General features: G+C 53.1%; 1 protein-coding gene across 5 annotated transcripts in view; it reads left to right on the top strand.

Moving 5' to 3' along the window:
* The first annotated feature begins 1,417 nt into the window (after positions 1-1,417).
* The window catches only part of SURF6 (surfeit 6), a 49,678-nt gene continuing 38,816 nt past the window's right edge, over positions 1,418-12,279 (top strand). For all 5 annotated transcript variants that reach the window (XM_064579139.1, XM_064579138.1, XM_064579137.1 and 2 more), the window contains exons 1-5: positions 1,418-1,590; positions 2,653-2,886; positions 3,469-3,557; positions 4,880-5,080; positions 5,276-8,640. In XM_064579139.1, coding sequence (XP_064435209.1) covers positions 1,497-1,590; positions 2,653-2,886; positions 3,469-3,557; positions 4,880-5,080; positions 5,276-5,755 — 1,098 coding nt within the window. In that variant the 5' untranslated portion in view covers positions 1,418-1,496 and the 3' untranslated portion in view covers positions 5,756-8,640. The remainder of the gene's footprint in view (positions 1,591-2,652; positions 2,887-3,468; positions 3,558-4,879; positions 5,081-5,275; positions 8,641-12,279) is intronic.

The following is a 12,279-nucleotide window of genomic DNA, read 5'->3' as shown; positions in this document are numbered from 1 at the left end:
TTTCTCCCTTCTCTGTGGCGTCTGCTACCCCCTGTCCAGCAAAGACCTCAGGAAAGCCTCAAACACCTCCCTGGAGATGGTGATGCAGGACAGAGAACCCCAGACTTGGGTGTGGACCGGAAGTCTCGCTGAAAGAGGACCCATCATCCCAGCCCCCCCGGCTCACATCCCTGTCCCTCAATGCGTCTGGCTTTGATGGTTAAAACTGACGGTGCCAGAAAGAACATGTTTATGGTTCAGTGAGTGTGCTGTATAGAGATTAGACTGCGTGCACTGAAAATCTGTGGGGGACGACGATGAAGCTATCCTCTCCTCAAAACGGCACCTCGTGACAGAGATTAGGGGTAGAAAGTTAGACCCTTAGTGCTTCAGATAGAACATCAGAAGCCTTCTTAAATATATTTTGAGGTTGTAATTTATAAACCCATGCCCCAGTCTCTCCCTTCCCCTGATGAGTATCGCAAGGCCCCCTTCTCTACTCACCCCAAGGCAACCCTCAAAGGGCTCTGGGTTGTGTCAAAGCCTGTCCATTGCTATGAATTAAGGAACCAGGTGCGGGGTTCTCCAGCCTCAGGCTGGTGAACACTCCTTTCCTTCCCGAGTTCTTTTTTTAGATTTCGTATTTAATTTTATTTATCTATTACGTATGTATGTATGTATGAATGAATGAATGAATGAGAGCGCGCAGCAGCAGAAGAGGGAGCAGCAGACTCCCCGCTGGGCAGGGAGCCCCACTGGGGGCCCGATCCCAGGACCCCAGGATCATGACCTGAGCTGAAGGCAGATGCTCAAGCGACTGAGCCCCCCAGGCGCCCCACCCCCCGTCGGTTCTTAAGGGAGAAGCCTTGTTGTAAAGCTTAGTCTGTGATTGCACTGTTCAGAGCAAAGATTCCAGCGGGTCTTCCCTGAGCGCCCCAGCATCCTCCCTACAACACCTCACATCCCTTTCCCCCGGACCTTTCTCCGGGGCACTCCCTATTACCCGGCTCATCCTGTGCGAGTCTTACTTTCGCCCGTCACCACCGAAACGCAAACCTGCCGAGGGCACTGGTGCGTGCTTTTTTCCAGCGCTTGGAGCACGCCCCGCACCTGCTAGGCGCGCGGTCCTCTCTGAGCGGACGTGCTCTCGCCAGGGTCCGCTTGGGATTCGAGTCCCCCGAGGCCTGAGCCACGGCGGGTCTGTCCTGGTGCCCCCAGGTACTGAGCGCCTACAGTGGACGCGGCACAGTGCTGGGGGTGGGGGGCACCAGCTCCTCCCCGCTCCGCGGGCAGCGCCCGGGAACCACGGAACCCGCCCAAAGCCCACAATGCCTTGCGCCCCGCCCCACGCGCTTCTTCCGGTGGGGCCAAGCCTGGCTAATCGAGCGCCGCGCGCTGGCGGCTCGGCGCTCGGCCGGCGGCGCCTGCGCAACGCGCGGTTTCCGGCGTGGGTGGTGCGGCGGAAGCTGCCGGGGTAGTGTGTGTGCCCCACGAGGAGGGCCGCGGAGAATGCGGCCATGGCCTCTCTGCTCGCTAAGGACGCCTACCTGCAGGGCCTGGCCAGGAAAATCTGCCGTCAGCCCAGCCCGGAGCCGCAGAAACGCAAGTCCGGTAATGCGCCGCCCGGGGTCGGGCCTGGCGGGACTTGGTCGGGGCGGGGGCTGCTGCACCGCCCGCTGCGGCCGGCCGGCGTCCCCCGCACTGTACCTTGTAGCCTTCGGCCGGGTTAGACGCGTAGATGCGCGGAACACGCTTGTAAGATTCTAGGAAGACAGACAAGAGGTGTTTAAAGTTGCCGCTGTCTCCTTGCTTGTTGTGGGCATCAGCCTAGGGGTTCCGGGAGTCCAGCTCCATCCGCTCACCGGGCGGGCGGCTCCTGCGGGGCTTGGAGGAGGTGAGCCGGTAGAGTGGGCAGGGCAGTGAGAAGCAGGGAACCGGGATGCCTCCTGGCAGTGAGGGTTTATGGGGCTTGGGTGGCTGGGAGGTCGATACACAACAAGTGAAACAGAGGCGGACCTCACAGGAGCTGGGGCTTGGGAGTGCTGCCTGGGCCGGGAGGAGGGGAGAGTGGCAGGGGCTGCAGGGAGCTAGAGAAAAAACGACCTTTTGTTTTTATGCAAAGCAAGCTTGTTCGGTATACAAAGTTAAAAGACTTAAGTGAGTTTTTTTAAGTAGTCGGTTATAATTTAGGTTCATGTCTTTTCAGGTTTTCTCCCCATGAGCATAGTTTATGTATTAAAACACTCTACTTTGTGTACTCGTTTTATCCGGTAAATGTGAACCTTACTTGATTCGTTAAAATGAAACCTGCGTCCTCATTTAGCAGCACTTTATCCATAGCAGTGCCTTAACTTGACCTTGTAGATGGGTATTTAGGTTTTCCTAGTTATTCTCTCAGACGACGTTGTGATGAGTATCTCTGAGGCCATATTTTTGTGCATATCCGGAATGGATTCTCACAAGCAGACTGCTGGGTCAAGTGTGGATGTTTTTCAGGGTTTTGAGAGGTGTGGCCGATGTGCTTTCTAGGGTTTGTGGGTCTGAGCTCTACAGATAGGGGTGGGTTGTCCTTCCCAGCCTCCTTTTGGGATCAAAGCTTTTGCAAGACTTTTCCTGCCAGTTGAATGGGTCGCAAAGGTTGGGACTGCAGCCCTTTTTAATTCTGTGTTTCAGCCAGCAAAACTCAAGGCTCAGAAGCTGCTGGGCCCCCAAAAAAGAAGAGGAAGAAAGCGCAGAAGAAATCCCGGGAGCGGGAAAAGGCTGTGGACCTGAAGACCCAGGCTCTAGGGGAAAAGTCTCCAGCATCTTCCAGGAACAAAAAGCCAGCAGTACCTGAGGAGGGAGAGGCCTTCAGCTCCATGGGATCTCCAGCAGATGGGGATGTGGAGCAGGGCCAGCTGAGATCAGGTGAAAACATGGTCCTAAGAAAATATGGTGCCAGGCACACTGGGGTACCTTGAGACTTTCCATAGAGTGAGCTTTCAGGGGACAGATCCAGGGGCTCTTGGGTAGATAAGATCCCTGGAAGTACACAGTGGTTCTAGGCCACTTGGCAACTGGGTCTGGTGAGGGGCAAGGTCATGTCCCCCTGAGGACCTGGAGCAGCTTGCCCTGCAGAGCCTCACTGCCCGCAGGTGTCTGAAGGGGAGTCATGAGAACTGACCTGTGGAGAGACGTAGGGAACCCCAGGCTGCAGAAGTTGGAAGAAATGAGAGATGGGTTTGGCTTGACTTGTAGGAAGTGTTTTGTCACACTTGGTCCTTTTGCACAGGGGTGTTCTGTTCTGGAGGATGTCTTAGGGGCCATTCCAGCCTGAAGAGGTGGAGTAGAATTTACTGGAACTGCCCTGCAGGTGGACAAGTGGCCACTTGGTGGTCGTGGGGTGGGGGCAGCGTGTGGAGGTTCAGGCTTTGAAGCTGGGCCTTGGGAAAAGGGACGGGACGATCAGGGAGGGGTTTTCTTCTCAGCTCTCCACTTCCTACCTTATAGATACTCTGGTCACAGAACTTGACTCCCTGTTTGCCCTGGATGTTGTGCGGCAGCGGCTACATGAAAAAATGCGGGAGGCCCGGGGCCAGGTGAGTGGGGAGGCCGCTGGGGTTCAGGGAGCAGTGTGGTTTCCTGCAGTGGTTTCCCTGCTCTGCCTGGAGGAGAAGGTGCCTTGGTGCTCTTTGTGGGGTTGGCTCCCAGCTCTGCCAGCCATTGTAGGGCTGACCGGAGGGACGTCAGCTGCTTTTCCCACCGCTGTAGCGGGTCCTGCCAGGGCCTTGGCAGCTTTGTTTGGCAAGAGATCAGGTGTGGTTTGTGGCTTCTCGGGGAGCCTGCGTTCCCAGAGTCACCTGCCTTGTATGATCTGTGCTGGGCTGCAGATTCCTTGTGCCCTCGAAAGAGGCTCAGCCTCCTCTCTCTGGAAAGCTGCCTTTGCTGAACATACCAGGCAGCACTTCTGTCCCCCGAAGTGTCATGACAGCCCTGTAAGTTAGGCGAGGACCTGAGATGAGGTGATCTGCACAGGGAGCACCAGACCTGAACCGGCTTGGGCTGTTTGTGCTAGCATTGTAGTTCTCCCACTCAGCCACCACCTGCCCTTCACTGGGGACATGCCCTGGCCCTCTTGCTGGGTGGGGACGGTCCCCCAACTTCTTTGTGCATCTGCCTGGGGATAAGTCCGGGGGTCATTCCTAAGGAGTGGTCCAAGCTCCGGGCCTGGTCCTTCTGCACACAGGTCTGGGTCAGCCTGGTCTAGGGTTCTCTTGTTAGCCTTTAGAAGGAAGGGGTCAGGGATGTCACCAGCATAATGGTGCCATGGTCAGCACAGGCACTGGGTCATTCTGACCTCATGCCACGTTCTAGTTGGTGGCTTTGGCTAAGCCTGTTGTTTTCATCTATGAAGTGATGCAGGACATGTTCCCTATGGAAGCATTAGAAAGATAGAGGAACCGTGTTTGTAAAGTGCCCTGGTGTAATGCGCCTGGGGACTGGAAACCATGAACTCAGGGGTTCTCTTGTCCTTTTGGGGGTCCCTTGTGTTCTAGGTGATAGATCATTTCACAGAGGAACACTGAAGTCAGTGGGCAGCTTGTCCTGCTCAGCAGTCTCCTCACCTGCTTTCCTGCCCTGATTCCACATCCCAGACCGGGGCCCCGCAAATTGGAAGGACCTTATACATGAATTTTTTTTTTAAGATTTTATTTATTTATTTGACAGAGAGACACAGCCCGAGAGGGAACACAAGCAGGGGAAGTGAGAGAGGGAGAAGCAGGCCTCCCGCGGAGCAGGGAGCCCGATGCGGGGCTCGATCCCAGGACCCCAGGATCATGACCTGAGCCGAAGGCAGACGCTTAACGACTGAGCCACCCAGGCGCCCCCTTATACATGAATTTTTGCTCCCTTCCTCCAGGGACACAACACGGAGCTGTCTCCTGCCGCTTTGGAGAAGAGATGGCGGAGAAAGCAGGAGCGGGACCGGAAAAAGAGGAAACGAAGGGAGTTGAGGGCAAAGGAGAAGGTGGCAAAGGCTGCGGAGGCTGCCAAGCCACCCCATGAGCTGCCCCATGAGCAGCCCCACGAGGAGGTGCAGCCGGGGCTGCTCTTCAATAAGGTGAGGGATGGACACAGCCATGGAGCGTGGGGACCCGGGCTCTACCCCTGGCTGGCTGTGTGACCTCTGGCCCACAACTGCCAGTCTGCAGAGTGGGGTGGCGACCAGTGCCTGCCCACGGGGGTGCTTGTGAGCGTTCGAGGGAAAGGCACCGTAAAGCTGTAATTCACCTGGGTTGCAACCCTTACTTCTGAGGTGGAGGTGACCGAGGAGCAAGCAGCCAGCAGGGCCCAGCGCCGGAAGGAGAAGAGGCAGAAGCTGAAGGGGAACCTGGCGCCGCTGACGGGCCGGAACTACCGGCAGCTGCTGGAGCGCCTGCAGGCACGGCAGGCTCGGCTGGAAGAGCTGCGGGACCGGGATGAGGGGAAGGCGCGGGAGCTGGAGAGCAAGATGCAGTGGACCAACCTGCTGTACAAGGCCGAGGGCGTGCGCATCCGTGACGACGAGCACCTGCTGCAGGAGGCCCTGAAGCGCAAGGAGAAGCGGCATGAGCAGCGGAAGCGCAGGTGGGAGAAGCGCACGGCCCAAGTGGTTGAGAAGATGCAGCAACGGCAGGACAAGCGGCGGCAGAACCTGCGCAAGAAGAAGGTGGCCCGGGCTGAGCGGCGCCTAGAGAAGGCCCGCAAGAAGGGCCGGATCCTGCCCCAGGACCTGGAGCGGGCCGGCCTGGCGTGAGGGCCTGTAGCCCGGGCGCCCAGACCTGTCCCTGACCTGGGACTGCGCTCCCACCTCGTGTGACCGCGGCCAGGAGCTCAGTCTTTGTGGTCTAGGCTCCTGGGAAGTGGTGGGGGGTTCCGTGGGCTCACCCTGCAAGCTGGTTGTGAGGGCTCCGCTCCCATGTAAGAAAGAAAGGGAGCGCTGTTGAGAATGGAGAAATAGATCTTCAGAGCCTGGAAAGAGGTGACCGGGTCCAGGTTCCAGCCTTCTCTTGGGAGGCCGCAGAGCTCCCCAGAAGTTTGCAGGGTGAGGGATGTGTGGAGCGCGTGAGGGTTCTGGTGGGGGCACTCCACTGGCTCCTTCTTCTCCTCCTGGCTTGACAGGAGCTGGGAAAGAATGGCCTTTGGGACTATCCAGGTCAGTCCAAAACTCACCTGGAAAGAAGGAAACTCAGAATTGCTGTAGCCCAGTCCAAGGTGGCATTGGCCTCAGGTGACTGGCAGAGGGTGGAGCCAACCTTGGGTGTGACTGGGAGGGAGTTATCCTGAGTTGATTTGTAAGAGGAGCAAAAATTAGAGCTTAAGGTAAACACCCGCCTGAAAAGAGTTAAGATGCCTGCTGGAGGCTGCCTCAGGGGCTCAGAGATTCAAGCGCACCTGACTCTTGGTTTTGGCTCAGATCCTGATCTCAGGGTCTTCTGATGGAGCCCCACATCAGGCTCCACCCTTAGCGTGGAGTCTGCTTGAAATTCTGTCTTGCTTTCCCTCTGCTCTTCCTGCTCCTGCTGTTTCTCTAAAATAAATCTTTAGTGGAAAAAAAGAGATGTGGGTTGGAAGTTCAGCACAGTGTGCGCCATGCTGGGAGGAAGGGGGAGACGGGGTGGGCTGGAGGACGTCAGTCCAGGAGAAGGCAGGAGACAAGGAAGGCTAGAAGCTAGGACTCAGTGAGGCGATGGAAGATGCCCAGTGAGGGGGTGGAATTCCACGCACACCTGCGGGCAGGCAGACCCGCTGCAGACGCACAGGACCCCGGGGGGGATTTCATGGCTCCTGAGTAATAATTCAGTAAAGCCGTCAATAACTGTTTGACTGAGTTCCAGTTAAACACACCGTAACAGAAAGGCTGGCGAGGCTGTACCGGACAGAGTGGACCTGAGGATAAACAGCACTGCGGAGGGGAAAGTAGATCACTGCGGGATGGAGGGGCTCCACGCCACCTGCAGGCAGAGCGATTCTGACGCCCCCAGTGATGGAGCTGCAAGTCTCCCAGGGGAAATCTGCTCACAGACAAGAGCAGAGGATTTCTGGTGCCTCTCTTAGGCCTAGAAACACCCGGCAGAACTCCGGTGGATAAGGAAGGTCTAGATGAGAGTTGATGAGCTTGTCTAAGGACACAGAGCGGTGTGTCTGGAAACAAGGTGCAGACTCTCCACCCGCATCTGGAGCAGCAACGAGAACTGACCGCCTGGTCCATGAAGCAAGGTTTCCGTTTCAAGGAATCGGTGTCCTACCAGGGGTGTTGTCTGGCCACGGCATGATCTAGTTGTTATAGTTGAGGCGTGATTGTAGAAGTTTCATATTCAGAAGTTTAAAAACATACTTCTGAGTTACCTGTGTGTCATTGTGGGAGATGGAACCTAACTCCCAAGTGTCAGCACTGAAAATGCCCTGAATCACCTTCTCGGCCTCCCCAGGCCTGGCCAGTCACCCCCTCCTTGGCCCAGAGCTTCAGGGCTGCTGGTGTGTGGGGCAGGGCAGCACATGATGTGTTCTGGGGTAGGGGGGCAACACAAGCAGCTCATCCAGGGGCATTAGTGGACGATAGCACATGGACAATAGAGAAGAAAACATTTCCAGAACCAAATGGTGGTAGGCCCCAGTTTCAAAGGTACCCCCCGCTCGGGCAGAGGGAAACGGATGAAGATTGCCCTAACCAGAACCCCTCCTGCACAGGAACTGGGGTTCCAACAGTCCCAAAGATTGTGGTAGTATGAAAAGTAATACAGGGAAAGCTCACTAAAACAGAGTCAGGAGGCCAGAAAGAGGAGCTCTCGTGCACTGTGTCACCCAGAGTCAGTTCCAGAAAGAACCGTCACACACCCCAGCAGAAGTATCCTCCACAGGAGAGAATCAGGACTACAGACCCAACAGAAGGATGGACGCTTCATCTCCTGTGAGAAATCCACGACTCCAGCAACTCAGCCATTGAGAAACTGCCCTCGCCCTGAACTCCTGCTCTTGCCCAGTGGACGTCGGTTCAGGACAGCCCCTTCTAACTTTCTCCTCATAAAATAACACTTCTTTCTTTGTTGGAGTTGTCTGTGGTTTTACTTAGCTTGTATGTCCTGAATTGCAATTCTCTGCTATTCCCAAATAAACCCATTTTGTTGGTCAAGTACCGGCGGTTTTAAGGTCAGCAGTAGTCTCCTTTTGGCCCTGGCTCTTTGGGTGGGGCTCAGAAGAAGGATCCCAGCCAGCCTTCCTTCGTGTTTGGGGCCCCAGGACTTGAACTAATGCATGTTTAGAAATTCAGTGAGGGGCTGTGACCAATCAGGTAGCTCAAGTGAGGCTTCTGTTCACCAGACCTGGGGTTGGGGGTCAGAGAGAGGGGTCTCCAGACCCCGGTTGGTCGTCCCATCCAGTTCACTGCACTAGTCTGGCAGGAAGTCACAGGAAGCTTGCATACATGGCCTGTGGAAATAACACTTTGCTGCGTGTTCTCTGCTCTTGGGTTGTGACACCTGTGTTGGCCCTGGGAGCTCAGTTATGGTCTCCTACCAGCGTTCCAGGTTCAGAGAAGAGCCACCGTGCTGCTTTTCCAGGATGTCTGAGCCCTGCATGTGGCAAAGGTGTGTCTTCTGGATCTGCCCCTGGCCATCTGTTGGTGGATGAGCAGGTAACATGGTAAGGCTCCTCCAACAAGCCTACCGCTCCATTGGGGTTTCTTACCTTTCTGTTATTCCAGGGGATTTCCGGAAGCTTCACTTACTTTAGTGTGGACCTCAGTGACTCCGGGTTTTGTTTGGGCAACAGAGGAAATCACTGAATTCTTCCTAGTTCCCTAGCTGGCCCACTGAATCTTGACTCCAGATGCAAGCCAGTCTGACATTGCATCCCGCCTTCTGGCCCTGTACTTCCCGGATCAGTTCCCACATATTTCCTTGATAATTTTGGATATAGAGCAGCAAATGTTTGTTTACTTAGTTGAACCTTCCTACTTTGACCTTGTAATTGGGTACTTGGGGCCTGCTGGGGTCTGACTCTGCTTGTAGGTCTAGAGACAGGAAAGCGAGATGGCTGTGAGGATGAGGACGCTGGCTCCTTGCAGTTTTGCTGAGAACCTGAAACTGCTCTCAGTGGTAAAGTTTATCAGTTAGGAAAACAGGCAGACTAAAAACATTGGATCTGAAAGCTTTTGTCTGCAAGCACCACACGTTCTTACATTTCACTGGCCAAAACAAGTCACATAGCTGCACCTACTTTCATTGGGCACAGAAATGCAGCCTAGTCAGTGCCCAGAGGAAGAGCCAGGATGCTTTGAAGAGGCCGATGCTTCCCGAGGAGAGGCTGCCTGCCACCACTCCTGGCACAGATTTCTATGTCAATCACGGCTCTTAACTGCAAGCTGTAAATGACAACTGTTGATCTAAGCAGAAGGGATTAAGAGATTATGACACACCCAACTTGATGATGTCAGCATAAAGCTGGTATTTCTTCTCTCAGAAAGCACCAAAGCCAACTAGGAAAATAGAAGACAAGCCCACCTTAGTTGTAAGGAGGAGGCATTGATGTCCCAACCCATACAACAGTTGACGGTGCGGAAGCCAGCAGGGATTGGATGGGAGGAGAATGAAGTGAGGAGGGGCTGTCCTTGGTTGTAGATCTCTGGGAGGACTGATAAGTCCCCTTCTCCACGATGCAACTACAAAGCCTGTGCTAGCCCCGAGAAGGTGAGGGGAAGTGTGGCAGCTGGAGCCTGCGTGGGAGTTTGGTTCTGGGAAGCAGAGTGTGGCGAGGGGACAAAGACTCCACCACCCTGGCTGGAACTCCTCTGTGGTGGGGGCTGTGGTGACAGGGACGTTGCTTTGAGAACATTCCTACAGCTTCCTTTCTCTCTGACTCAGGGATATAAAAGCTGAAGGTTGCACATCCAGCCTCGGGCCATAAGGAAAATCCTGTTGCTCTGAAAGATAATTATGTTTCATCCTGCGTCATTGACACTGGGGCAGATACCTGGGCGGGGAAGAACCTCATCTTCAATGAGTTTCAAAGTGGGAATTCGCATGAGAGCTGTGTAATACCACACGATACAAAGAAGCAAAGAGCCGGTAGCAGGTGCACTTGAAGAACCCACGCCAAAATGCTTTTTGCCAGTGAATTTTCTCAAATATTTAAGAACTAAAAATATAAAAAAAGCAATCACCTCTATAAAGAAAGCCCAAAGCCCAAAGTAGAAAAACGACCTTATTGAGGAGATAGTGAGTCAACAGAAGGATTGAAAAATATCAGGCAAGGGGAGCCTGCCTCGTTCAGTCTGTGGAGCATGTGACTCCTGATCTCAGGTTTGTGAGTTCAAGCCCCACATTGCGCGTAGAGGTTACTTAAAAATAAAATCATTTAAAAAAATCAGACAAGCCCATGGAAAGAGTGGAAGAAAAATAAGTCATCACAGAAATAATATTAGAAGCAGGATATGAAAGAATAAACACTCCTAAAATTTTACACACCTCTGAGAGGCATAGACAAAACATGTAGGGAAGTAAAATGGAATAAAGCATTAAGAAAGTGCAAAGAGAAATTCCAAAGTATTGAAAAACACACCAAAGAACACCAACCAAAGCTAAAGGTCCTTCAAAGCTGTAAAAAACAAACAGGAAGAACTTCACAGGACTAAGTAAATATTGTGGCCATAACTGATAATCCATTCTATTCCCTTATCAAAGGCAAGGAGTTTCCACCTGGACCACAAAGCAAGCCTGAACTCAGTAATGTGAATAAGAAACACACTTTACAGCGATGTGAGGCAGATGGACTCACAACCAAAAGGTTCACAAGGAAACCCAATGAATGCAAAGAATCTCTAGGCTGCGCTCATGGTCCCTGTCGCCACTGACTTCAGGGACGGGAGCCATGGTTGAGAAACAGCCGGCTTCTTATGACAACAAGCGGCATTCTCAACGGAGCTGGGTAGATGGGACTATCTGTCCATCAAACAGCACATCATTAACGTAAAATGCAAGGGAGAAGGGCTAAATGAGCTTCTAGCTATTTCTGTCAGTTCATTTGGATGAGCCCGACACAGAATAATTCCGAAATCTGAAGTGACAGATTCGCCCATGCAGGTGTGACGTGTATACTGAGAGTAGACCGTATAAATTTTCAAATACTCACGGAGTGGTCACAAATTAGCTCATTATAAAATAAATCTTAATACACTAAATAAAACAAGAATGCTGCAGGCAACATTAACATTTTCAAATTATAGCAAATAATAATAATAATACAATAAAAACTGCTACCCTCCAGTGATTTTTAAAAATCTCTCAACAACTGGGAAGAAAGCAAGCAGACAGGGGCTTCAGAGTCGGTGGGTTGCAGCTGATGCAGTGCTCAGAGAAATGAGCTGATTTTTTAAGATACTATATTTATTTGAGAGAGAGTATGAGCAGGGGGGAGGGGCAGAGGGAGAGGGAGAAGCACACTCTCTACAGAGCCAGGAGCCCAACGTGGGACTCGATTCCAGGACCCTGGGATCATGACCTGAGCCTAAGGCAGATGCTTATCCGACTGAGCCACCCAGGCACCCCAGAAATAAACTGATTTAATTTTTTAGGTTAGAAAACAAGAAATAAAAACAAGTAAATTAGACATCCCCATTCAATAAGGAAAAGAAGAGCAAAATAAGGGAAGCAGAGAAAAGGACTTGGTATGGATAAGAGGAGATACGAATTACCATTAAATCTATAAACTATTAACAAAGGTATGCCCCTCCTGCCTCTCCTTCTTGTGTTCTCTGTGTGTGGCCCGCTAGCCCCACCGTGCCAGCCGCCTCGGTGTTTCCTCCTTTCCTGTCCAGAGTGCATGTGACATTCGTGCTTTGCATCCGGGATCACAAGAGAGCTCCCTGCACATGGCCAACCCAACCAGTGAGCTGATGGGACCTTCAGCTTCACCTGGGCCAACCTGCTCTGTGTCAGAACGGGGGACTCAGGGCGCCTGGGTGGCTCAGTTCGTTAAGCGACTGCCTTCGGCTCAGGTCATGATCCTGGAGTCCCGGGATCGAGTCCCGCATCGGGCTCCCTGCTAAGCAGGGAGTCTGCTTCTCCCTCTGACCCTAACCCCTCTCATGTGCTCTCTCTCATTCTCTCTCTCTCAAATAAATAAATAATAATTAAAAAAAAAAAAAAAGAACGGGGGACTCAGAAAGTGAAGTGGAAAGTGCCAGGACCCCGCCCGGCCCATCCCTGGCCAGGACTCAGTTTTGGCCTCAGCAAAGTGATTTAGGTAACCCAGCCCTGAATAACTGAGGCTTCCTCTCCACAG

The sequence above is a fragment of the Mirounga angustirostris genome, unplaced genomic scaffold (genome assembly GCF_029215605.1).
Source record: "Mirounga angustirostris isolate CCGP_5_RB_7025 unplaced genomic scaffold, mMirAng1.0.hap1 SCAF_15, whole genome shotgun sequence".
Taxonomy (NCBI): domain Eukaryota; kingdom Metazoa; phylum Chordata; class Mammalia; order Carnivora; family Phocidae; genus Mirounga; species Mirounga angustirostris.
The sequence above is the reverse complement of the archived record's forward strand: the minus strand, read 5'-3'. Positions and strand labels throughout refer to the sequence as shown.